Source organism: Filicampus tigris, chromosome 9, assembly GCF_054856515.1.
Source record: "Filicampus tigris isolate MCC_2025a chromosome 9, RoL_Ftig_1.0, whole genome shotgun sequence".
NCBI lineage: Eukaryota > Metazoa > Chordata > Actinopteri > Syngnathiformes > Syngnathidae > Filicampus > Filicampus tigris.
This window is the reverse complement of record NC_141225.1, coordinates 24,179,425-24,205,576: the sequence shown is the minus strand read 5'-3', so window position 1 is coordinate 24,205,576 and position 26,152 is coordinate 24,179,425. Positions and strand designations below refer to the sequence as shown.

The following is a 26,152-nucleotide window of genomic DNA, read 5'->3' as shown; positions in this document are numbered from 1 at the left end:
GAAATGCAGTGTGGGGGGGGGGGACCAAAACGACAAGACGTTTGCAATTCCGTTTCGGCTCCCGGCCAACAAGCTCACTCCAAAGATTCGTTCTTTTGAATGAAACATTATGCAAAAGTTGTGCCACTAAAGGATGTCCCTCTTGCCCTTGCTTCTGCAATGTATCAACACACAAATGTACTCTGTCTCTCTTTCATTCAGTCGGAAAATGAGTAAATTGAGTTACACGCTTGGTCACAGAACAAAATAAATTCCTGAGTCAAGGTACCACTGTACTTCCTTGATGCCACTGAGTACTTTCAGATTAGTCTGGGCTTTAGTGCCATCTTGTGGCTTCCTTGGACGTGGAAAAAGAACACACACAAAAACAGCAAAACGGTGAGTTTCAATGACTGACTTGAGGATAGGTTCCACAAGTTAAAGAAAAAGAAAAGGTGACTAGGCGAGTAAGCGTTTGTGCACAGTCAGCACAATTAAGTCACATTAACTGTATACCTTTGGAAAACATTTCTCGGCCATGATTATAAAACAAATTAATAAAAGTAAGTGCGGAAGTAACTGTGTGGTGGCATTAGGCAAATGAGTTGGTGTCGTGCCATTCGTAACCTCAAAATGTGTCGGGAGTGCCGAGAACCCCCTGCAGTCTGAAAACTGGCTTAGCGCAATTCAGGTGCTGTGTCATGATCACGTTGCTTTTTCTGTCCACGATCGGCATTAGAACGAGCAGATGAATATTTTGCTTTTTCTGGAGGGAATTAAAATTGTCACTGTTGAAATGCTTTCACTGAGCGTGCAAATAGTCATTATTTGACGCATTTGACATTTTTTAATACACCAATAACAGCAAGCATTTTATAAAGGGATCCAGTTCAATTTCATGATAGAAGACACAATTCCTGTGGGTAAAACCAAGTGGATTTTATTGAAATGTCTCGTACATTTTCAGTTGGGCAGGATCAGATTTCATTCAAAATTCACTTGATCTTTTTTTTTTTTTTTTTTTTCAAACCATGGCTGAATACTGCCAGGGCATTTCTTAATCTTCTGTGATTTCACTTAAGACTTGTGATGAATCCCTCCTCAAACAAGAGGCAATGAGAACATTTCAAGCTGTTCTTTTTTTTTTGTTGTTTTTTTTTTTTTTTTTTTTAACGAAAGCATCTCTTTGGTTGCCGGGGCGACACCGTTGTACAACATGTACAGAATGTCAAAGCCTTTGCCTGCTGCATAGTTTCAGGTGGACCCAGTAGAATGAAAACAAAACACCAAACCGCATGGGCAACTTGGGCTCCTAAACAAGGAAATGGTCAATTTGAAGTGCCAACCGAAGTTTTTAAAAAAAAAAAAAAAAGGGGATGAATTTGGATTAGCGAAATTGGTTAATGACCTTTACAACTACAGATGGTGCCAGTTTGAAGAGCAGAGTGATTTGCTTTCCTCTCACTTTCCGTGGCCAGGGGGAAGGAAAGTGATGACAAATTCTAAGGGTCCAAATAATCTTGACAATTTGTAGCACTTGAAGTGGCGCGGCCCAAAAGGACATTTTTTTTTTTTTTTTTTCATGGCGGCGGCCTCGCCAGCCATCCATTTTCCAATCAGAAATCCTACTCCATGTGAAGTGTACCAGAAAAAGTATATTTAATTACCAAGATTCCAACACAGGTTTTGTAAACGTGTCCCTTGTTAACAAAGAGTCCAAAATATATTTTCATTTTTCATAGAATGCATTCACTGAATACCACTAGTAAGCGTCAATGCTGGGCAGAACTCAAAGTGATCCAAAAAACGTGACCCGATAACACACGCTTGTCCTGTGCTGGATGACCTTGGCGCCGAAGCTCATGCGCACGGCAACAAGAGGCGTGTGAAGTCACAACCCACAAACGTCTCATTTGTTACTCCAGCCAGGTTGATCCCGAGTGCTCTGGCTGGTCAAACGTGATAGCAGCTTTCTCCCCCCCCCCCCCCCCCATCTCATTTTCAGTTTTCAAGTTTACTTTTTTTTTTCCTTTTTACTTTTTTATTTTTTAACCCCCCCCCTTCTCAATCTAGCACAATCATTCAAACACATACACTCATGCAGCTTGTAACACGCCTTCCAGGCTTCACATCCCTTCTTTTTCTGCTTCTGACACGCACGCACACACACACACACACACACACACACACACACACACACACACACAGCCTTTTTTCCAGGCAGTTCTAGTTCCTTAGTATAGACCACGCACCAAAATGGTGAACCTACACCAACATTGAGTGTAACCACCTTAAGGCACCCATAATGCACTATTGACATCAACACTGTTGGTGCAGGGGGGAACACTGCCCCCTATAGGAGGTTTTTACCTTGAGTTCCCTCTCAACACCCCACATGATGGCCATTCGAACAGTTTACGATCCATAAAGACATCAGCTCACTCATTTCCCCTTCTGGCACGCTAGCCGTTGGTTCTCGCGCTTGGCCCCGCCTCACGTGACCTCCAGCGGCACGAGACGACAGCAGCGAGGCAGGAGGGGGGGACATTTCTTTTTTTTTTTTTTTTCTTTTTTTTTTTTTTTTGCCAAGAGATGATATCTGGATCTTATGTGCAAAATGGCTTCACAATGTCAAAACACATAAGGCCCATTACTTGTTTGCTGTTGTTGTTTTTTTTGTTTTTTGCATTGTTTACCAAAAGTTAAATCATCTGCGGACTCTTTTGCACGACAAGTCCCAAAATAAATAGATCTTCTTTTTCTTAAATACAAGTCAATAGTTTCTCTTAAGCTCAAAAATACTTCTAATTCCTGCGAGATAAAGTCCTTCAAAAAGGAAATAAGAGATGAAACGTCCCCTAAAACCCACTTGGCTCTTCACGCAGTCCCCGCTTGTGGAAAAACCCACAGGAACTCTGCGAGAGAAAAGGGAACCGAAAAAAAAAAAAATAAAGGAGGGGGCCAAAACTGAGAGGCTAAAGTCAATCCAAGTGGGATTCGGAACGTTTCAGGCCGTAACGCAGCCTGTGGAATCAAAGCTTGCAAAAGGAAGGAATGAAAGAAGGAAGTTGGGCTGAGGGCAAATAAGCAAAGGAGAAACAGACACCAACCGTGGGGGTGTTAATAAATAAGAGCCAGCTGGACCCGCCCCCTCGTCGTGGTTGGACACTCCATTCGCAATACTGATCAGTGACGCGGCGAGAGGACTCTCAGCACCAAGGTTGGGCTCGGCGCTGGTCAAAATCTGCGATCAGCCGCTTGATGTGCGCCAGCTTGTTGTGCAGGTACTCACAGCGCTGTTTGTCCCCGTGGAAATTTGGGCTGTGCTGGAATCGCAACAAGCACAACCGTGTGAGACCACAACCGGGGGTGCGGTTTTTGGACACATTTTGAAAGGGGACTTTTGTGCACAGTGGACCCGATAGTCAAAGTTGACAAGCACAGTTGTGCTTCTCGACGCAGGATAATCTAGAAATGTCATCTGCTTTGGTGCGGCAGGTGCTGCTGTTTTGGTTAGCATTTTTTTTTCTTCACATCTATTTGATTCAATTTTTTTTTTTTTTTTTAAGTAAGGACAAATGCAGACATGTTTACATGAAAACAAATTAAAACTGAAAAAGGAGCAGATGGAATAATATTTTTTTTTTACTCCTTTTACAGAAAAATATTCACATCACATTCAAATGTAGCTTTTAGCTTCCCTATTTAATTACGTTGAAATATATGAAAAAATTAAATTCTAACAGATATTAAGATCAATAAATGTAAACGATTTTAAACCGACTCTGCAGATCACCGGCTTACCAGTAATTATCCACTGCATAATTATTTAATAACATTGATTTCATGATATTTTTAAATATATGAATTGATCCCGACTCTTAGTTTTTTTTCAGAACTTCACACCTTTCACTCCTAAACTAATTTTTTTTTTCTTCTTTTCCCTGAGCAGATAAACGGCGGCATCTATGAAGGGTGAGGTACTTATTTGTGCTTAATATTCAAAACCATTGTTAAAAAAAAAAAAAAAAAGGGAGGACTCAAATCACTCCTCCAAATCACAAATCACTATGTGAGGAAATACAGTCCATGTTTCAGAGAAATGTCACACTGTGGTTACTCACTTGTTTCATCTTTTTGTATTCTTTCAAGACTTCTTCTTGCACCTTCTACAAAATCAAAATGAAACACTCATGAGAACTCATGTGAGCCAGCTGCGGACTTCTGCTCATATCTCAGAAATGAAAGAGGAAAAAAAGAAAAAGAGAAAAAAGAAAAAAGGGTGACCTGATACTCTTTGGTGCCTGGTGCCAACTTGCGGCACTTGGAATCCAGCTGTGTGAAGCGGCGCGTGATCTTCTCCACGCGGGCGTGCAACAGACGGTACTCGTCGTACTCGGCATTGAAGTCGTCCTTGTAACGCTGTCTCTGGTCCGGGGACACCAGTGCTGTGTACTTCCTAGAAAGCCATAAAAACATTTTATAAAAAAAAAAAAAAGGACAGCCTGTTGTCACTTCAGGGATGAGAATTGCAGATGAGGCCTACTGGAAGTGTCAAACGTTGCGCAAGTCAACGTGACGCGGCGCGCCGTCACGTTTCAGCGACGCATTTGAGCAGACCGAAGGCCAGATCGCTCAAGTGTGTGGTTCGCTGACACCGAAAGAAGGAACGAAACCTCCCTCGCACTCAGTTTGATCTCTTTGTACTTTGTCGCGACTTGTGAAATACTTGACGCCCGCACCTGCCGCACGACAACACGCACGCTGCTTGCATTTTGAAAAAAGATGTTTGTGAGGTCAACTTACATTTCGTAGTCGGGCGCCTCGACGGTGGACGAGAATACAGTAGATTGGCCCGGATTCTTCTCTTTTTCTGGGCAGTCTGAAAGCAAAGTGCAAAGTGGTTGTCTTGAATATGCATTTCTTTATGCCTGATTGCTGATTGGTTGGCACGGCAAATCTTGTCAAACACGTACTTTTAAATGCGTTTGTACTCAGAAGGAAAAAAAAAAAAAAAAAAAGACTAAAGCAACCGAAGCTTTATTGGTCTTAGCCGGTATGTATGCATTTGTTTTCAAGCTGTGCAATTAACCAATTAGACTTGGGTGTCGGCTAACCATGCGAATGCTTTTACCTTTCAAACCCTGGTGCTCCGGCTCTTCTTTTTTCACGCTGGCACGGTCGCACCCACATCTATAGCTCGTAGTCACACCTGGGTTTCAACTCAAGCCGCTCGCTCGAGCTCGGCGTTTACCTTCCATCCGATTCGCTTGAGAGGCTATGAGAAGCGCCATTTAATCGCTATGGAAGCCGGTCGTCATTTGCAATATATCAGGGACGCCCGACCGAGTATGCGCCAGTACACCGAGAGTTGTCAGGAGCATTTTTAGACACTGACTGGCGATTTTGCCCCGCAGGTTCTGGCTGTACACAATTGAGCTTTTTTGTGCTATTTGACTGCCACGGGCCGGGTGTTCAGAGACCTTTGATAAAGTGTTATCCGTAGATACTGTCACAAAGAGAGTCTTATCCTATTCTGAGACAGCATTGAGCCATACGTCTGAATTTTGAACTGGAGTTTCCGGTTAATTATTAAATGCCATTTTCTATAGGATGTTTAACTAAAATGTGAGGCGGTGGGAAATGCACGGGAAGCATCGGAGTTACGCAATTCGATAAAAAAAAAAAAAAAAAAAAAAAATTTTAAATGCAACGGACAGACAGACTGAATAGAAGGTCATCATTAAAAACGCACCTCGATCAGTGTGAGGATTCTTGTCTGCAACTTCTCTTCTTTCCTCCTCAACATTCTGCCTCTTTTTCGATTTGGGACTCTCCTTGGCCTGCTCGACCGCGCTGGGAGAGCCCTCGCAGGCCCTTTCTGTCCGTTTCCCTTTGTCCCGCTGGCGATCCTTGTCTTTGTGCTTTTTGGACTTCTTCTTGAACTTCTTGTCGTCGCCGGCCGACACGGGAGGGCTGCTGATCACGGTGGAGGTGACAGTGAGCGCGGCGCACGGCGGCGGCGGAGGAGGAGGAGGAGGAGGGCTCGGCGTGGCCGCCGAGACCGGCGGCTGACAGCGCTGCAGCGAGGCTCTAGCCGAGGACAGGCAACTTGGCGAAGGGTCCCTGCAGGACGAACTCTGGTCCACGGGCAGGTCTTGCGTGCCGCAGCCCTCCGGCGTGCTGGGGGAGTTGGAGCTGGAGGCCGGGCTAGGCTGCTGGTGAGAGGGAACGGGGAGATGGCCCACGATGACGTCGGAGGAGGGCAGAGAGGAGCTTTTAGCGCCCGGGCTGCCGTCGTCCTCGCGGCGGTCCGAGGACAAAGCTGTGGCCGGCCCGCGGTTGCTGAGGTGAGAGATGCGGGCTTTCTTGGGCGCCAGAGGATCGATGAAGTCGAAATCGGGCTGGCGCTTCTGCAAAAGGGGATAGCATCATTTTCAAGAAGGTTGCGCGCGCGCGTGCATGCATGCACGCATGCGAGTGTTTGGAGACAAAAAGGTACCCGAGGGGGCGAAGGCAAACTGTCTTTGGGAGAGCTGGTGGAGGAGAGGGCCTCAGTAGGAAGACCGAGTTTGCTGTTGAAGAAAGGAAAACGTGGCATGAGAGAACAATTCGGGGCCGTATTATACATTAAAGAAAAAAAGAGAGAATTGAGAAAGAAAGAAAGTCAAATGTAGCGGCTAGCTCACATGGCCTTGAACTCAAATCTGCTTCAGGAAAACGCAAATGGCAACGACGTTGCTCAAAACAAGGTTTGCTTTTTTTTTTTTTTTTTTTTCCCCCACTCTCGTCTGGGATTTGCTTTGTCTGCTGATACCAGACAAGCTTCATGGGGATTTTTTTTTTGTTTTCACCTAGAGGAAAATGCCCACTTCGTCAAAACATTTTCCGATTTCAAAATGTTCCAAGTTTATCACAATAAGCACGTTCATCTATTGTGCCAAGTGTAACGCTCCGGCCGCTCTCGCTCCCTCTGGGTCTTTTCTCATTGAGAGCTGTGAAAGTGAAGGACGGCGACGGCGGCAAAATATCTGCAGCTTGGAAGCGTACCTCAGGGTCACACATGTCCAACATGTTGATAAATGGCTGCTTTTGCTTTTGGCAATGTTCCCTCCCCGATTGTCTTCCACTGGGCTCCTTTTTTGACAACTTCACTATGTGAGTTTTCTTAGCTGGAATGGAAGCTGCTAGGAGCTTTTTTTTTTTTTCTTAAACAGCCAAAAGAAGGTCCAGAAAAGTCACTAACCTGGCAACGTAGGCTGTGCTTTTGTAAAATAGCGCCTGCCGATTGGCAGACACGTTGTTAATGCATGCAGCACATGTCAGCGGGAATGCGCTCTGTACTACGTTAGCCACTTGGGTAAAAAAGTAAATAAAAGAAAATGAACGTGAATTAATCAACAATAATACCAACAGCAAAGGGATGGTTGTAATTTGGCCATGGAAACCATTTTATCTCAGGTTGCTGAATGACAGTGAAAGCTTAAAAAAACCCAGAGATCCTTTAGATGTGATGTGAATAACTTTGGTCGACTTTGAGATGGCATGTATTACGTGCTATGCAGGTGAAATGGTTTCATGTCGAGTAGAACAGTCGGTCCACTTCACAAGCACAATTCAAACTGGGCCGAGTCCTCAAAGTGGCGGTTCACAAGTGTAAATATCCGAGGCATTACCGAGTCAGGATACGCTCCAGCTGAGTCTTCTCGTCTTCGGAGTAGCCAGGCCAGTCTCTTTGGACGTCACGGTAAACAAAGTCCTTCAGTGAATACGTGTTGTCTTTCGGGTTAAGGTTTGCCACCTGTTGCGCAAGGACGGAGAAAGTTTCAAGTTGAGCAATGAGTGCATGAAAACGGCACGCATCCTGCGCATGCAAATGCGGAGCGAGGGGGCGTGGCGTGACGCGACTCCACCTGTTGCAGAGTGCTCCCCAAGGAGTTGCGGTCCTTCTGGTTGATGCCGTCCCGCTGCAGACGGGCGAGCACTTCCAGCTTCTTGTAGGGCCTCAGCGCCAGCAGGTGGACGATACGGTCGCGAAAGGCCCGCTGGGACACCGGGTTGTTGGAAAGGCACTTGCGGATTGTGTTGGCCGGGTTGATGGGTGTTGATCGCTTGCGCTCCGGGACCACCTCGGGCGTTGACAGTGCTGGTTTACGGATGTGTACTTTCTTCCCTGGAGACAGAGAGAGCTTCTTGTTAAGCACGTAGCCAGACTTTAGCAGGCTGCTAGTTGTGGAGGATCTTGCTCAGCACTCGCTGTGAACTGCTCTTTATCGCGGTAGCTGTAAGAGTTGGCAGGCAACATCCACAAGTTGCTTAGTGAGCGCAGCAAATGTATCAAGGGCCCCCCATCAGGCCTAAGGCCCCGGAAGGAATGAAGTATGGACGGCGGTGTCCTGTGTAAAGCAGTGGCCGGCGACTTGAGTCATGACGCTCCATAATAAACCGCAAAAGTCAAAGTGGCTGGAAAGGAAAGTTCGTCGAGGTGATCTTGCTGAGCCCGGTGACAAGTTTGCACATTTACATCCACTGGTGCTTAGGCATGATGACATTTTAAAGCTCTTCATGATTTTAAAAGTGAGTGAGAGGAAACAATCGCCTTCTTCCTCTGTGTCGACACAAAAGCAGGAACTGATTTTGGTGAGAAAAATAGAAAGGAAGAAAAATACTTTTCCATCCTAAACTGTAGCCTGCAATTAAAGCTTAAAGCTCCACTTGTAACGTTCAATTGAAAGGCAATCCTACAAACAAGCAGCTTCTAAGATTTTTTTTTTTTTTTTTTTTTTTTAACCACCTCTTTTGTCAGCGTTTCCTCACATTCCCCAGTTTCGATCTTGCCTTGTTAATGCAAATCTATCCCCAGAGCCCCTTCAAACAAGCTGAAGGAGTTCTCAAGCTTGTTTAGTAGATTTGTTGTTCCTTACAGCCAATTGCCCGTTAAACTGGAACTGACTTTTTTTTTTTTTCGCGGCCTAAAAACACCGATACAGTACAAAATTAACGCCTTGTACTTTTTGCTCTGGGTTGATAATAGCGTGCAGCTGATCATTTTCAAGAGCCGCATGGTTAGCGCACTTCCTTTTTCCCACGTCCATTCCGACCGGATGCCCTGATGGACTGACTGTCTACTGGACCAAAATCAGGACAGATTAACGTTTTTTCGAGAGACGTGTTCACGATGGCGCACGAACGTATATGTCCATTTGTGGCGACAGCAGCACAATCCGGCAACACGTGTAGCAGTTTCTGTCTGTTGGTTGAGCTACAGCGCTAGCAAATAACAGCAGTCAATTCTGAAATGTTTCCTTCTCCTTTGACTCAAACTGCAAAGCACATGAAAGACAAGACACATATATACGTATACGTATACATATACGTATACGTATACATATACGTATACATCCACACACGTATACGTACAGGTACACGTACACGTATACGTACAGGTACACGTATACGTACAGGTACACGTACAGGTACACGTACAGGTACACGTACAGGTACACGTATACGTACAGGTATACGTACAGGTACACGTACAGGTACACGTACACGTACAGGTACACGTACACGTACAGGTACACGTACACGTATACGTACACGTATACGTATACGTACACGTATACGTATACGTACACGTATACGTATACGTATACATATACGTATACGTGCACGTATACATATACGTATACATATACGTATACGTACACATATACGTATACGTACACATATACGTATACGTACACATATACGTATACGTACACATATACGTACACATACATATACGTACACATACATATACGTACACATACATATACGTACACATACATATACGTACACATACATATACGTACACATACATATACGTACACATACATATACGTACACATACATATACGTACACATACATATACGTACACATACATATACGTATACATACATATACGTATACATACATATACGTATACATACATATACGTATACATACATATACGTATACATAATCGGGGCTTGGTTTCCCTCCGTGTTGATGATTGGTCATGTTACCCATCGTCATCATATAAAACAGGACACAGAGTCAAAGAAACGGCCAGTCGACATGTCAATCTGCATCATGAAGCACATTGGCGGCCTATTCTATAAATAATGAAAGAGCCGTCTGCTTTGGTCTTGAACCGTGAAGTTATTCCGGTTAGACGGCAGCACATGAGCATAATCATTTCTTAGGCAAATCGTAGGCACAACGGTTGAATATTGAAATGGAGCTGGAGCTTTTAACTCAAGCAAAATGTAAAAAAAAGATTGGAGTTATTGTTTACGATGTGCCTTAACCTTGTCAAGATGTACAGATGTGAGTTCCAGGGTTAGTGGCAAGACTAAAAAAATAAAAAATAAAAATGCATGTTAAAAAATATGGCTAAAAAGGGAAAGGTACACTTGGTCTGCTAAATTATTGAAGCGATACGTTTTGTTGTCCGACCTATGACGAATTGATTGAAGTTGAATGACACGCAACATAAGTTAATCAAAGTCATTCTGATCATCTTGATGATGTTCGTCAAGTCAAAGGGAACCATTAAAAGCAGACGTGATTGCTTGTAAGGCAGACGAGCGGCATTTGCCTGGTGGCGCGTCAGTGAAAGCAGAGCGGAAAGACGATTGGCCGCAGACATCCAATTACGGGCGCTACCGAGAGACCGGGTTGCTTTTCGGGCGGCGTGATGAAGAGTTGCAGGGCCTTGCCTCTGTACTGGCCCCCAGGTTTGATGACTTTGGTCCCGCGTTCGCGCGTGTCCTCCACAGCCTGGGTCATGCGCTCCCGGGTCACCTGGTAGGAGTCATTGGTGGCGCATATTGTGACCTTGTCTTGTACTGTTGCCAATAATGCCAGCTGAGAGGCCCCTGAGCTGCAGACAATGAGGCATGCGTGGTCAAAGGTCAACAACCCTCCCTTTGGGGCAAGAAGAGACGATTGGGACGTTACCTCGAAACATACTGATGGATGCAATCAAAGCTTCCCTGAGGGTTGTCTTTGCCAACATTAGACAGGTAGAAATCAAAATTGTGGGAGGCATCAGAGGAAGACTCGGTCCTGGGTATTTTGATGCGCTGAACAAAAATGCACAATTTATTTCACACAGTTCAACGCAGAGCTGGCCATTACGCTTATGCGACCAGACCAGTCCGCCTATCCGCCGATGACGGACGGCCATTTTGTCGATGATAAATGAGAGGCGGGAAACTTAAAAAAAAAATCAAATAAAATAAAAATGTCAGACTGAGCATAGTCGGAAGCCCGTCTATCGTCTATTTTCACCGTGCCGTCCCCCCAGCAGGCCGATATTTAAAATCACCGCGGCATGGAAGCCTCACCGCGGCCGGGCTGAATGTGGCGAGGCTTCAGTTTTGCGTTGGTCCTTAAAGGTACATAAAAGGTCCCAGAAGGTCCTAAAAAGGTGCTAAAATGCTCAAAGGAGACGCATCCCGTCCGGCCGTGGTGAGGCTTTTGCCACAGTGAATCTTTCGCTTCAAATATCACCCAGCCTGGGGGTGCTGGTGGTAGTTTGTCAAAGTTGCTCGTCTGAAACGCTAACGGTAGCCCGTTTAAAAGGATAGGCGGACCGGCCTATAAGCGATTACCATTTAGTCCGGCCGGACAAAATGGCGGATAGGCGGAAGGGTATCCCCAGCGGAATCCATAAACAAGCCGCAAATTTTGAGTAAAACGCCCAGCTCTGATGATACAGAGTGCAATTTATTTGGGATTTGAGACTAATTCAAAACAACTGATATGTTGACTTGGCCTGGGCGGAGAATTGATCAGATAACACAACGTTGCGCACCTGTGCGTCAACAAAGTGTGAACGTCAGCTGTTCCGACCGCGCAGGAGCTCGGGACGCGTGCCGTGCTTGAGCGTTGCAAAAATGTTTTGAACGTTCAGACAGCCAAAGGTGTCTGACCGGAATCAAATATCTTCACTAGTGATTTTATTTTCTTACTTTTTATAAAAGGATTTCTCCTATTCTGAGTTCAGAGCAGCGCCATATCAGTGTCTGAAAACGGTTAGGTGGGTGGTTTAGTGGCAAAGAGCAAGTATCAGTATCATCTTAGTTGTATATTATATTCTTTTTACATGATACAAAATTCATCATCTATGAACGTTTTCATATGTAGGGACTATCAATCTCTGAATCAATTCCTCAATTTGGGGTATTTGTGCCACGTGACAGTCTCTTATAGCATGTTGTATAAATGCTCCATAAATAAGCACAACTATGTTTAGTTACTGACTACTTATAGCAAAGATTAGTGCTAAAACAGAAGCACTTAAGGAGATTATTAACCTGACTCAGAAAGAGAATGAATGAGGATGTGCTCTTACTGGTTCTACAAAGGATTTTCAAATGAATCAAATATTCATCTGAATATTAACACATTCTTACCCCTTGGAGTCCTTTGAATTGAATTGTCGGCCGCAGAGAGGATACATTCTGCAAAAAAGAAGAGGAAAAAAATGCGTTTGAATGCAGTGCAACATCACACAACTGTAAAATAGAGTTAGGAAAACCAGCAACTAGGACTGGGCCGATCATTCGATATCGATATGCATCGCGACTCGCACGTGATCGATATCGATAGAAAATGCCTTCCATAAAACTAAACTAAAAAAAAAAAAATATAGAAAATAAACCCGATCTCGGCACGGTGTGTGATTTAGGCAGCGCGCTTCCGCCTCCAAGCACAAAGACGGATGGACTACAGCAAGAATGAGTCCACACAAAAGACAAAGTAGTCCTAAAACGATCAACGTCAACGATCATTAAGCACTGCAAGAGAATTAGTTCACTTACACTGGCTGAACATTGAATGAAGGCTAGTGTATGTTTGTCAACAATACTGCATTGGGGTAGCACCTAACGCTAATGAGCATTTACAACGAGGAGATACTGCACATTACGCTACATAATGTAAACAAAGTTTTTTTTTTTTAAATACGTTTAAAACAAAATACATAATTAACGATATTGACCGATATTGAATAGTTTGAATGTGACAGTTTTTCAGACTTATCGCCTTGCCCTACTGAGCACATTGTTTAAAATGTAGTTTATTTCATCTTTATATCGACCAGTTTATTTCACTCTTTGATAGTTACCTTGACCTCTTATTAAAGGTTAAGTATTATGTTCAAATAAAATAACCTACATTATTTTTTTCTCCGGGTTATTATTTCCAATAGTTTAACAAAAGAAAAAAAATGCAATATATTGATACCGGCCAATATGAAACACATATCGTGATTAGGATTAGACGATATGCTTTTTTCAGGGCCGATACCAATTATCGGTAGTCAAGGAGGCCGATAACTGATATTTGGAGCCGATATTAATTTTCAGCAAAACGGGACATATTGGCATTAAAAAAAATAAAAAAAATAAAAAAATAAAAAATTCACTCTTAACATTGTTGAAATGTCTTTAAGCATATGTTTAGTGAACATTTTTTTCAGATTTGCATAATGTTGATTTTCCCCCCCATTATTATTACAATAAATTATTGACAATATACATCCTTGTTATCAAATTCTAACAAAGTTCAGGGAGAACCCAGGGTCGTCAGCGTGTCTTTAAAAGTTCAATGAAAACTTAAAACAATAGCTCCATATAGTTTTCGACAGTAAATGAAGTCCTCCAAAATTTCGAAATGACAGAAAAGTTCAACTTTCACATATCTTTGTTTTGATTTCAACACAGTTTGAATGATTGATTGATTGATAGATTATCGGCCATCCGATTGTTAAAAGAGGCAGATGCCGATGTTTGTCAAAACGCTAAGTATCGGCCGATAATCGGTCTATCCCTAATTGTGAAATACTTTTCAGTTATAAATCGCCCAGCCCTACCAGCAACACATTTGACTGACACGGAGGGACTTGCAGCATCTCGATGCAGCAGCAGAGCCGTCGGGGCCCGTCGCGCCAAGAAGACCAAGCAACCAACCCAACAGCAACAAAACGGCAATTGTGAGATAGTCTGCATTTCAGAAAATGAACAAACTCCAAAATAATGGCGGCAGTATGCTCCTTTGCCACCGAATGCGACATATTGTCTAAGCGAGGAGCTGAACATATTTGACGGGGGCTATTTCTGCCAAGCTTGTTGTTTTATGTCGGCTTTCATGTGTGATTGGACTGCTGTCAAGTGCCACAAATATGCTGAGGCTTCGCTGCTGCATTCGAGAGCAAGTTAGGACAGAGAGCCATTGGACTCCCAGCTCGCTCACAGCTGGAGCAAAGACTTGGAAAACGGTTACGTCAAGCAATTTCACTGGAATCTGCATTTCATTATACAACATCATCTCTATCTGACTTGCCATCTCTCACATGCAGATAAGCAAAGATAAATGTGGACCTGAAATGGGGCAGAAGCATCCAATTCGTGGTTGTTAAACTTCCACTCCCCGAGCCCGCTGACTGAGCCCCTCCCCCACTGTTCCACACCAACCAGTTCTGATCACATTTCAGATCAGCACAGAAAGACAAAGATAGCCAGCCAGCCAGCCAGCCTCCGTAGCACTGGTTCAGCTACAACACACATTGCCCGGGGGGCAAGAAACAAAAAGCAGGCAGCAGCTTTGGCTGCTCAGTCAGCAAGAAAGGCTCCAACGCAGCGTGCCGTGCGCAACGCCGCCATCACCGCATCCAATTAGGTCGGGAGCAGTACCCACTGCCCGCAAAGAATTGCTTCCACCTTGCAATGACCCCATTTGGTCACATGTAAAGGACTGGAATGCTGAATTGTTTCCTCTCCGGAGTTTGGCCACGGGAGAAAAAAAAAATCCAGATTGTGTCTCATGCGCGACATACATTAAGTGCCATAAAGATCACTTCGCACTAAACTCCGCTCGCGTCCATCGGGCCCCGACGGGGGCTTGAGGCTCTGTCGGTGTTATGTAACAGTATTATTGTTGCCAAAGTTGAGTTCAGGTAGATATCAGGTATGTACAACTCAGAAGAGCTTAGATCACCTGTGTCATACCTCGGTGAGGTAACACTACGAGTGTATGGTTCAAGATTAGCAAGTTAAATATATCTACTGTTAGGCAGTGTCCTAAGTTTAAACCAAACCAAAGCACACCAAGTTTTATCCAAATAGCACACCAAGTTAACTGATTCTTACTTCTGCCCAGAACTGGGTTAATACAAAGTAACCAAGTTAAACATTTTATCGAAATGTAAGGTAGCATCAATATACCATTATTGTTCAGCAAATGTTCAATGAGACAGATATACAAATGACACGCGACTCACGGCCTTCTCCTCTCCTGACTTGCAAAAGCATTTCAGTGACTCAGCAAACACAGCGAAATTAAGTATTTTTCTAAGTAAACCCCACACGCACTTGCTCATACATGTTTATCATCTTGCCTCCAAAGTGTCAGCATGTCACTTAACGAGCAGCCAGGCTGTTATTCTGCAACGTGGATTTTTTTTTTTTTTTTTTAATTTTAATTCAATTATATTATTATTATTATAATTGCTGAAAGCGTCCCATACGGCAAACTGGCTCGACATTGTCAAAGTTGAACGAGCAGTCATTTACATTATGGCTTACTTCATCATCATATTTAGCCTCACAATTAACCTCTTTACACTAATTAAGTAAAATGAATCAACACAGGTCAACAGTTTTCTTGTCGTGGTGCGTTTGTCATAACATTTGCTGGTGACGCCCTGGTGTTCATGACATTCGAAGTTTTCAAAGTTGTTCAAATCAAATTTGAGAAAATGGACCGGCCAACACAGCACCAAAAGCTTCACACTCGCAGCTTGCTAACGAAAGCGTTTCCAAGTGTCATACTTCACAATTGAGATTCTTGCTTCAACGACGTTTGTCACTTCTTAAAACTCAATCGCCACAAACGTGCATAGCCAGATTCATCGTTCCCCGTGGATTACATTTCGCGACCGTGGACTATTTGGGTCGAAATGTGAGCGTTTCTTTTCGCTGCCAGTGAGGCAGCTAACGAATAGCTTTAGCAGTGCGTGGCAGTTGGGCTTCCCAGCAAAGTGTCAAGCCGGTGGTCAGCTCACTGACATTTTCCCGTCCGAGCGAAGACATTTCCCTTACTCACCGTGCAATTTTGGTAACTCTCAATCGCTCTCAGTGCTGTCTCGGTCAGTTTGACGTGGAGAACGCTAACTCTGCCCGCGTTGTGTTGGCCACAATTTAATCCGTAGCTCCCATCCTCGGAGAGCGCCGCCATGTTTAGCAAAGCTCCACCATCGTCGCTCTGAGGCAGGAGCATTTCGCACACCGGTTCCCCTCTCAGCCCTTAGCGGCCCGGGGAGGGACTACAAGTGCTCTCGCCGGCTGCCTCCTCTCTCCATTGGTTGCTACTCCCCCCCCCCCCCCCCCCCCACCACTTCTACTGCCACAACTAGCTCGTAGTTGCCACCTTCGCAGCATTAGCAGCACTTGTGCTTTTCCTCATTCTGTGCTTTAACGCGAGCACCGCGATACAATCGATACAATCCCTTACTTACTTTTGAGCTATTTCAAATCGATTCAAATGTAAAATAAGTTGCTCCATATACAGTAGCGGTTGCAAACACTCATTGCCAAACATGCAGAAACCTGTCTCTGCAGTCTGCCTAAAGCAGGGCCGTCAAAGTCATTTTTGTCGCGGGCCACATCGTAGTTTCTGCTTTTCTTGGAGGGCCGTTATAACTTGCAGCCATATAAATGTATAATTGCTGTATATTATCACACATATACAACAAATTGTATTAAACAAATTTATTTTAAAGGAGGGATTGGTAAAAAAAAAAAAATCTTGCAAAATCTCATATCTCAGTGTTGTTAAAAGTGAAGACAATTTGAAAGAAATATGAAGTCGACCTATATTATTTGCCTTCGCGGGTGACATAAAAGGATGTCGCGGGCCAGATCTGGCCCCCGGGCCTTGAGTTTGACACCTGTGGCCTACATTCTTTTGCTGACATGGGAGAATTATTACAACTCACTGGGGCTGCCTATGCTATGTATTTAATTTACTGTCTGTATTTATTGCATTTTCAAAAACAATCAGAACAACTTTATTGACCTTGTACCACAGAATGCCACGAAATGGAACAGACACAACCAACAAGAGACGGAAAAAAAACAATGAAAAAAAAACCCTCAGCAAACAGGCACTCATTAATACACGACACAGACTAGCACACATGGAGGTGGGATGGGGGGGATGTCGGGGGTGGGGGGTGGTGTTGATTACAGCCCAATCAACATGAATTAAATTTAATTAATGAAATAGCCCAACTTGGAGAAATGCCCCACGCACATTACATTCTATGTTTCACTATTTAGCAAGTCAAGCATTGGTGCATTTGATGTGCTATTTGTACACCCACTAACGCGTAACAGGGAATGCAATAAAATGATGTGCTTTCCTTTAGTCCTAATATGAGGTATGCACGGTGGGCACCAACCCCCTCCCAGGCTGTGAGTTGCACCTTCACTATCTGCTAGTAGCAGCCCCCCAATGCAAGAGATTAGGGCAGCATGTTTTGGTGTCATAGCCTCAGGCAGGGTGTGGAAAGACCTCTGTGAATCCAACAGATTAACATGGATCTTCACCCCACCCAGCCCGTGACAAGGCACACACGCACACGCACACACACACACACACGCACACACACGCACACATACATATTGGAGGATTTAGGGACTTGCTCTCTGTTCTCAGAGCCATTGTTGCTGAACAAGGCTTACATGAGCAATTTGTGTGTCAAAAACACTAAGATGTGTTTAATGCGGATTGAATGGCAACCCCTTAAAAAGAACAACACACTCATGAGTCAATAAAACCAATTCAAACTGTGAGTGATATGCACGAATCTCAAATCACTTTATCCACATTGGCAGACATCAAAGTCTAAGTAAGGCCTGTATTGCGCGTGCTCTTTTTTCTTTCTTTTTTAAATTTTTTTTAAATACATGCTAATACGTAATTCTGGGTTTTTAATTCCAGGGGTTTTCCGGTTTGTATTTCAGGTTATATCTGATGTGCAAACAATGAAATAGGTCTCATTGATTTTCAAATGTTTTTTATTGACAGAAGCCCAAAGGTGTCACCTGATGGAAGCTTTCGACTCAGTCTTGGCTCTGCATGAAGCACAGAAAGGCTATCAGCAATGCAACACTTGTCACTTGTTTTCAGGTGTAGTTTGCAGTATTTGCTCCAAAGCCACATATGTCAGGATTCTTCTTTTTTTTTTCTAATGCAAAAGTTACCTCTTGTGAAGCGGAAGCAGATTTGTCAATTTTGCTCTTCAAATAGAACGGAGAAGCGCCTTTGTACAACACTTGCAAACTTCTTCTTTCGGAAGACACAACGGTGCAAGTTTGTAGCTATCCTGTAAAATGAGTAATTGGCATACAGGAATGCGAGTGAAAAGCTTCCTTATTAAAGATAACTGGTGGCCGTTGCGTCAGGTTAGCAACAGTCATCTTTTGTCATGTTTACCGTCTAAAGGGAAGTTAAAAAAAAAAAAGTTTTTTAAAAAAAACGTTTTTTTGTTTTTTGTTTGTACCTTTTCTCTCCGTCAAGCTGTTGTAAAAATGCAATTCCACTTGATACTTTGTGTTGAGTTACATTTTGATCCTGTCTGCCTCTGAATGAAGTATATTTATTTGGAGTTGTGACATTTCTGTCAAAAAGCCATATAATCTTTGTTGGGCCATATAATCTTTGTTGGGTTCCTTAACCTCAACAAAAACCACATGACATGGATTAAAGTAATTTAAATGGGAAGTCAACCCCACAAAAATGTTTGGAATAATATGTTCTATGTGCCTTCACTAGTCTAAACATGGCATTCTGATTCATATTGCGCTTGTTTAATCGGAGAAATCCGCCCGTTTTTAGGGGGCGGCCATTTTGTCACTTCTGTCGACTGAAAATGACATCACAGTTGCTCCGGGCTCAGGTGACGACCAATCACGGCTCACCTGTTTTCTGATGGGGAGCCATGATTGGTCGTTACCTGAGCAACTGTGATGTCATTTCAGTTGACAGCGGGTCACAAAATGGCTGCCGACCGAGATGGACAAAAACGGGCAGATTTCGCTGCTCGACTCATATTCCACGAATGCAATATTCATCAGAATGCCGTGTTTGGATTGGTGCGCCTGCAAAGAACATATTGTTAAAAAGAATATTTTGGGGTGTTGACTTGCCGATTAAAGTGCGCTTGCAATGTGCCATGAAAGTGTGGATCAGGTAGCCCGAAAGCCATAAAAGGCCGTGTGTGTGACAAATGGGAATCAGGTTGTCGGAGTTATCTGAATTTCACCTCCAGCTTCGCTCCACGTGGCGATCTGGCCCTGAGGACGCATTCTCTTGGCAGTGAGAAGGAAGCATCTGCTGTGTTTTAAAACCCTCCCTTTACCCTTTATGACTGGAACACACATGGAAACAAATGCAGACTGGAGGGGTGCGAGTCGCAGAAAGAGTTACGCATTTATTCCTTGTCATCAATAGCCATTTACCCTTTTATTGGCTTTCAAGAGGGGGCAAACGTGTTATTGGAAAAAATAAATCAAAAAAAATCCTCACCACCACGTAGCACCACCATTGTTTTTGTTGCGGTCAAAACACAGCAGCTGATAAACACGTGTCGCCCGGAGGAGCAGCATTTGCTATTGAAAGACCTTGAAAGAGCAGCGCTTCCAGTTAATGATTGCCCATTGAGGGGGAAAGTGGCCACTCACACTGTTGACTCTTATCGCCGCTGACCACAAAGCCACGAGAAGAGTGTCTGCGAGGCTGACATTTAAAGGGGCATTTCTCTTTTGGGCCCATCTTTGGTTTGCTCAGCATAATAGGCAGCAATACAGTGCAAATGGCTTTCGGAATGGCAATCGGTTGTCGCGTTTCATTTGTTCACTCACAAAGAACCAGTTGAATAAAGATCATTTAAAGGGGAAGTCACCCAAACATATTTTTTTTCAAGAATATGTTCTATGGAAGCCCACTGATTGAAACAAGGCAATGTGATTAACATGAAATTTTTAGTTATCTCTGGGGGCGGCCATTTTGTCACTTCTGTCGACTGAAAATGACATCACAGTGTCCCAGAGCTCAGATAACGACCAATCACGGCTCAGCTTCAGAAAACAGGTCAGCCGTGATTGGTCGTTGCCTGAGCCCTGAGCAGCTGTGATGTCATTTTCAGTCGACAGAAGACAAAATGGCCGCCCCCGGAGATAGCTAAAAACGAGTGGATTAACTCTTATTCCACAAACGCAATATTAATCCAAATGCCGTGTTTCAAAGTAATTTCCTGATGTTTTTATGCCATATGGTGCATTCCTAAAAAATGGAAAGTCCAATTAGGGAAAGTTGGAGTTCCTCCTGCAAAGTTGTTTAAGGTGGATCCCACCGAGAAAAGATGCAACATATACAGTATGTGCCTGTTTTTATTGGTTGTACTAGAATTGCAATAAAACACAAATAGTATTAAAAATGCTTGTAATAAAAAAAAGAAAAAATTATTAAAGTGAACCCAAAAATGTTTTTTACAAGAATATGTTCTATGCAGGGCCACTAGCCGAAACATTTGTGGAATATGAGTTAAGATGTAAAATCTACCCGTTTTTGTCCATCTCAGGGGGCGGCCATTTTGCCACTTGATGTCGACTGAAAATGACAGCTCAGGGCTCAGCTAACAACCAATCATGGCTCAGCTTCAGAAAACAGGTGAGCCGTGATTGGTTTTTATCCAAGCCCTGAGCAGAAGTGACAAAATGGCCGCCCCCTCAGACGGCTAAAAAAAAAAAAAAAAACGGGTGGATTGACTCTTATCCCACAAACGCAACATTCATCCGAATGCCGTGTTTGGACTAGTGGGCCTGCATAGAACATATTCTTGCAAAGAATTTCTTTGGGTTGCCTTCTTTAAGTCTGCTGTAACGACCGCCTTTATAAACAAAACAAACACACCTCACCTTGTGGTCAGCCATGTTTTTACGTTTGAGAGGAGAACGTCAAGTTTGGCTCTTATACGCTCCGACCTACTCCTGCATTTTCAAGCTGCTTCCAAAAGCGAACTCAGCACGGACACAACTAAGAGGACGTCAACTCAGCATCGGTGCTTCTCTCTCTTGTCGGCATCGAAGGCCTCACATTGCCTCCCCAGCGAGACGAGCCGCTTCTCGGGCACGGCCGCGGCCAGGCCCGAATCCCACCAGTTGTACTCTGGCGAAAGCACGCACGTTGGCCGCTGCGTGATCAAGTATCGGTTCAAGTAGCTCTCCTCGCCGCCGCCGGCCGTGACGCCGTTGGACTGGTCCTTCAGAATCAGCAAAGAACAAGCCAGAGCCATTCTGTACACATCGCGAACCAGCCCGCCGTAAAGCTCCGAGCTGTAGTAGTAGTCGCCCTCGTCCTTCTTCACGAAAGCTGACGAGTCTTCATCCTTTTCGTACGGGAGCGCCTTCCGCGGCTTGCCGTAGAATTCGGGGTGCAGGGTGGCAACCAGGTCACCGAGTATTTCTTCTTCCACAGGAGCCACAAACTCCTGGTCGATGTCAGCGCAGAAAAGGTACTCAACCTCCCTGCCGATTTGGTTTTTGATGGTGTCGGCCAAAATGGGCATACGCCGATAGACCAACTTGTCCCAGCCCGGGAACTCGGCAACGGGAAGCACCTTCAGCTGCCGCCCGGGCTCCAACTTGATGGGAGGATCCAACGTGCGGGGATTATCGGTGAGGATATAGTACGTGACCGTCTGACTGGGGAGGAAGTAGATCTCCGCCGAGGAGATGAAACGTCTCACGTGATGGGCATACGTTCCCACCACCAGGGAAAGGAGGCCCACGCGCATTTCTTGCTGCGCAAATTCAGTCCTTCGCCTGACTGAGTTGCGGCTGTCGCCCCAAACCAAAGGAGCGCCCCAAGGAGTCTGCGCAGGCCTTTGTAGTGCCGCTGCCTTGTCGTTCCCCATTTCGGTCCTTTCCCCTCCCATGGCCAGTTCCATGGAGCGAAAGTAAGGATGAGGGGACTTCACATTGCCACCAGCCTTACGCCCATGGAGGAAGTCTGAAATAATCAAACGCACACAACGGGGGAAGTCAACCCAAACGTATTTTTCTCAAAAATATGTTCCATGCAGGCTCACTGGTTGGAACACGGCATTATGATGAATATTGCGTTTTTGGAAGAGGAGAAATGCGCCCGTTTTTAGCTAGCTCAGGGGGCGGCCATTTTGCCACCTGCTGTCGACTGAAAACGACATCACAGCTACTCAAGGCTCAGCTAACGAACAATCGCGGCTCAGCTTAAAAAAAAACAACAGGTGAGCTATGATTGCTCGTTACCTGAGCACTTGTGATGTCATTTTCAGTCGACAGAAGTGACAAAATGGCCGCCCCCTGAGCCGTCTAAAAAACGGGTGCATTTTGCTATATTCCATAAAGGCAATATTAATCAGAATGTGCTTGTTTCAACTAGTGGGCCTGCTTAGAACATCTGGAAAAAAAATATGTTCGGGGTGACTTTCGCTTTAAATGTGTAAAGCCCCACCCAAGCCCAACCTTCGGCACAAATCCTCGCTCGCATGATGATTTTGTTTGCGTGATCGGATTTCTGTGTGGCGTGCAAGACAAAATCGAGCGAGTTGTCGCAACTCCGATTGAGCTTTTCTCTAACCTTTCAAGCACGGTGCTGCCCAAGTTGAATTTCCCCACAAGGGATTATGATTGAGTGCATTTGGTGGTTTGATACGTGGGAGCCAAGCCGCACACTTACATATGACAAGGGACAGTAGAAGACAGTAGAGGAGCAGCTGTAGCCTGGACACTCTGACGGCTCCTATTTGGAGGATCAACACACAAATGTGCACGTTTTACACAAAAGGGGCTGCAGGAGGAAAACAAAGTGCAATGAAAGCAACCGTAGTTGCTGGGTTGCTCACTCTGTGGAATGAAAAGAATGCAGTGCTCAAGATATGACTCCCCGTGGAAATGTGGCAAGCTGCATCAAATGATAGAAGCGTCACAGCACACCAAGAGCGGCAGTCTGTAGCGGTCACTTTCGCAAACGGACAGATATGAGTAAAAAGCCCGATTTCGGGTCAAATTCATAAAGTACCTCATTAAGTCAAGTCCGACTGTGTGATTTAGTTGTGGCTAAGGAGTGCTCTGGGAGCAAAACAACCAAGGCCGGTTAAGCAAATGCAGACGCGAGTGTCTTTGAGCAGGCAAAATGAAATGATTGAGTGCGCAAAGGGCCTTGAAGTAATCAAACGTCGAAAACAAGCCATTCGATCGCGGGCCACGTTTGCAGCACGTTCCGCGCTGTTGGTGCCGCCTTGCAGCAGGTCAAGCAGATGTGACAGAAGCAGAGGAGGTGGAGCAGAGCAGAGAAGAGCAGAGAAGAGCAAAGCGGAGCGTTGACGGAGGCTCAGGTTGTACCGACCTGCGGCTGTCTTGCACAACGGGAACAGCGCCATGATGGGACTCGAGCGCCGGTGGACAAACACAAAGGCGTCGCCAAAATCGCTCTTTCTCCAAAGCTACGCTCGAACGTGTCGCTTTCTGCTCATTTCCTTCAAGTCGTACCCTCTCTCGTTCGTCGCCTCTCTTTTTTTTCCCCCCTAACTCTCCCAAACGTTCTCCTCCCCCATTTCCTCAACACTCTCGCAGTTTCCATTTCTGCGGGGAAACCAAAGAAACCAGATGTATGTGGAATTTGGGAAATGAAAACAAGTAGAGGAGCTAGCATGCCTCGAATCATTTAAGACGGGCAGGGTGGCCAAACGACGGCCCGGGCGACATTTGCGGCCTGCCGTCCATTTGTAATGGCTTAGGTTTCAAACTCAAGGCCCGCGGGCCAGGCATCAATGACATCATTTTATGTGGCCCGCCAAGGCAAATCGTGTGCTGACTTGACAAGTTTCTTTCAAATTGTCTTCATTTTTTCACTATATTTGAGATATTGCAAGCATTTGTTATCAACACCTCCTTTAAAACAAATTGAAAATAGTTTTACTAGCTTCTGATTCGCTCAATTTGTTGTGTATATTTGTTAATATAAGGCAATCATACATTTATATGGGTTCGCAGTCGTAACCACCACAGCACCCCCCCCCTCCCGCCCCTCGGGGGAAACCAAAATTATAATGTGGCCCTCAACAAAAATGAGTTTGACACCCCTGGCCTACGCCATATACAAAAAAAAAATTGACTTGGCCTGCAATGCTATTTAATTAAAGAGAATTAAAAAGAAAATTAAAAGAAAAAAATAAAAGGTGGCCGTGGGCAGCGTTACTAGTGTCACTACTAAAAAAGTGGGGGGGACATGAACACTGGGACTACTACTACTACTAATAAACATTTAACGCTAAAATAGTAACAGAATTTCTCTCATAACGCCGTGGAGAACAAAGATAATTCAGTTTCAGAAACAAAAATGGTTTCCTCCACTTTCTGCTTACACAGTCAAATTTGTAGTGTGCACTTTACTCTCCAAAAAACAACAACTGTGTTTGTTTTTGCTGCAGACATCAAATGTCGCAAGAAAATCCACAAGAGGTCGCTTTGCAGTTTATTTTACGATAAATCTCTTCTTTTTGTACAACCATTACAGAAATTGCAACATAACATTGCTTGGCGCAAACCATTCCGAACGGAAGCATCAGCCCAAAAAACAAACAATAAAAGAGCAAAATGTAAGCTACGCGAGAGGTCATTTACAGTGCAGCATTTCCCCCAAATCTCATCCTTGTAACTTTCACCATGGTTGGCAGAGAAGCGGGGCTGGCAGTTTCACACTGGAGTGGAGGGACTCGGCATAAACAGGACAAACTAACTTGCAAACGCTGTCTCAAAACTGGCCACTTTGTCAGAATCAGAAAAATACCACAACATGAATGCATTGACGCCTCTATCATATAGGTCCAGTAGTACCAGAGTAGTATTTTCACTGAGTGAATACTGCAACACTTCAAAGAAATGCTTCGATTGGATAAATACAGTAAGCAGATCAAACACTGTATCTTTTCACCGAACTACACAAAAGCATGAAAACCATTCGGGCAGTGTTCCTAGACTAGCCGCACTGACGTCGCAGTAATCCAGTGAAATAATCAACTGTTCAAAGAGCAAGTCAACCCCCAAAATGTTCTAGGAAGGCCCACTCGTCGAAACACGACATCCTGATGAATATTGCGCTTGTGGAATGTGAGTCAAGCAGCATAATCCACACGTTTATTTTTAGCCATCTCGGGGGGCGGCCATTTTGTCACTTCTGTCGACTGAAAATGACATCACGACTCAGCTTACGACCAATCACGGTTCAGCTTCAGAGAACAGGTGAGCTGTGATTGGTCGTTACCTGAGCAACTGTGATGTCACTTTCAGTCGACCGAAGTGGCAAAATGGCCGCCCCCGGAGATGGCTAAAAACAAGTGATTTTTTCTGCTTAACTCATATTCCACAAAGGCAATATTCATCAGAATGTCGTGTTTGGACGAGTGAAGATGCACGGAACATATTGCAAAGAATGTTTGGGGCTTGACTTCCCTTTTACGGGTTTGATATATTAGCTCCAGAAAATATGAGGATCCTTAGAAAAATATTTCTTTGAACGCAGCATTGTACTTTTATTAAAAAAAAAATGCAAAAGGTTAAATTGTTTTTGTATTTAACTTAATCTAATTATATAGCTACTGTAACTTTTTTTCCATTGTGCAGGTAGAAGGGAGTTTAGGTCTTTTAATAGCCAGACAGAACATTTGTTCTTTCTGTGTTGTTTCAATATATGATTGTTCAAATAGTAGGATTTCGTAGAGCCTGTGTAGGGTTTGAGAGAGGTTTGTAGAAATCCTGAGAAGAAATCAGCGGTGACCAAAGTTAGAACCTTTTACAGAGGTTGGCAGGATTTACTTTCCAATAATCTGAATGTGTCTAATGTTCACTATTTTTTTTTTAATTTGCCCCCTCAAGTCACAGTGCTGTGAAAAAGTCTTGAACGGCCGCCATTAGCTCTGTTGTTGTTGTGTTTTGTGGGTCTATGAGTTAGCAAGATTTATGAATAGACAGAGAGAGTGGTTCCATTCTGATTTTTGGGGGTGGGCGAGGGCGGAGAGTTTCCATTGATGCCTAAATC

The 26,152-nt window shown here is 44.3% G+C and overlaps 2 protein-coding genes across 3 annotated transcripts; both read right to left on the bottom strand.

Moving 5' to 3' along the window:
• Positions 1-1,964: 1,964 nt before the first annotated feature.
• Positions 1,965-16,346, bottom strand: ell2 (elongation factor for RNA polymerase II 2). The gene is made up of 12 exons (XM_086039718.1): positions 16,115-16,346; positions 12,424-12,471; positions 10,964-11,088; positions 10,723-10,886; positions 7,893-8,152; positions 7,656-7,780; positions 6,482-6,554; positions 5,735-6,392; positions 4,786-4,861; positions 4,267-4,438; positions 4,104-4,148; positions 1,965-3,305 (listed from the first exon to the last, which is right to left on the bottom strand). Exons 1-12 carry the CDS (start codon positions 16,286-16,288, stop codon positions 3,189-3,191), a joined length of 2,037 nt encoding a protein of 678 aa, XP_085895844.1. The 5' UTR covers positions 16,289-16,346; the 3' UTR covers positions 1,965-3,188.
• Positions 16,347-20,837: 4,491 nt separating this feature from the next.
• LOC147142683 (globoside alpha-1,3-N-acetylgalactosaminyltransferase 1-like) lies at positions 20,838-24,087 on the bottom strand. Of its 2 annotated transcripts, XM_086040933.1 has the most exons (3): positions 23,462-24,087; positions 22,793-22,855; positions 20,838-22,084 (listed from the first exon to the last, which is right to left on the bottom strand). In XM_086040933.1, the coding sequence occupies exons 1-3, from the start codon at positions 23,493-23,495 to the stop codon at positions 21,126-21,128; spliced, it is 1,056 nt and encodes a 351-aa protein (XP_085897059.1). In that variant the 5' UTR covers positions 23,496-24,087; the 3' UTR covers positions 20,838-21,125. The 2 variants fall into 2 exon arrangements, with proteins under 2 accessions (XP_085897059.1, XP_085897060.1); XM_086040934.1 differs by lacking the exon at positions 22,793-22,855.
• Positions 24,088-26,152: the final 2,065 nt, after the last annotated feature.

Excerpts from the sequence above, each read along its gene's own strand:
- ell2 (XM_086039718.1), bottom strand. The coding sequence starts at position 16,288 with ATGCTCCTGCCTCAGAGCGACGATGGTGGAGCTTTGCTAAACATGGCG. Across the intron at positions 7,781-7,892 it reads TGGGGAGCACTCTGCAACAG|GTGGCAAACCTTAACCCGAA; the intron begins GTGGAGTCGCGT and ends CTTGCGCAACAG. Across the intron at positions 3,306-4,103 it reads AATACAAAAAGATGAAACAA|CACAGCCCAAATTTCCACGG; the intron begins GTGAGTAACCAC and ends TTGCGATTCCAG.
- LOC147142683 (XM_086040933.1), bottom strand. The coding sequence starts at position 23,495 with ATGGCGCTGTTCCCGTTGTGCAAGACAGCCGCAG. Across the intron at positions 22,856-23,461 it reads GTTGTGCAAGACAGCCGCAG|GAGCCGTCAGAGTGTCCAGG; the intron begins GTCGGTACAACC and ends TCCTCCAAATAG. Across the intron at positions 22,085-22,792 it reads TCTACTGTCCCTTGTCATAT|ACTTCCTCCATGGGCGTAAG; the intron begins GTAAGTGTGCGG and ends TGATTATTTCAG.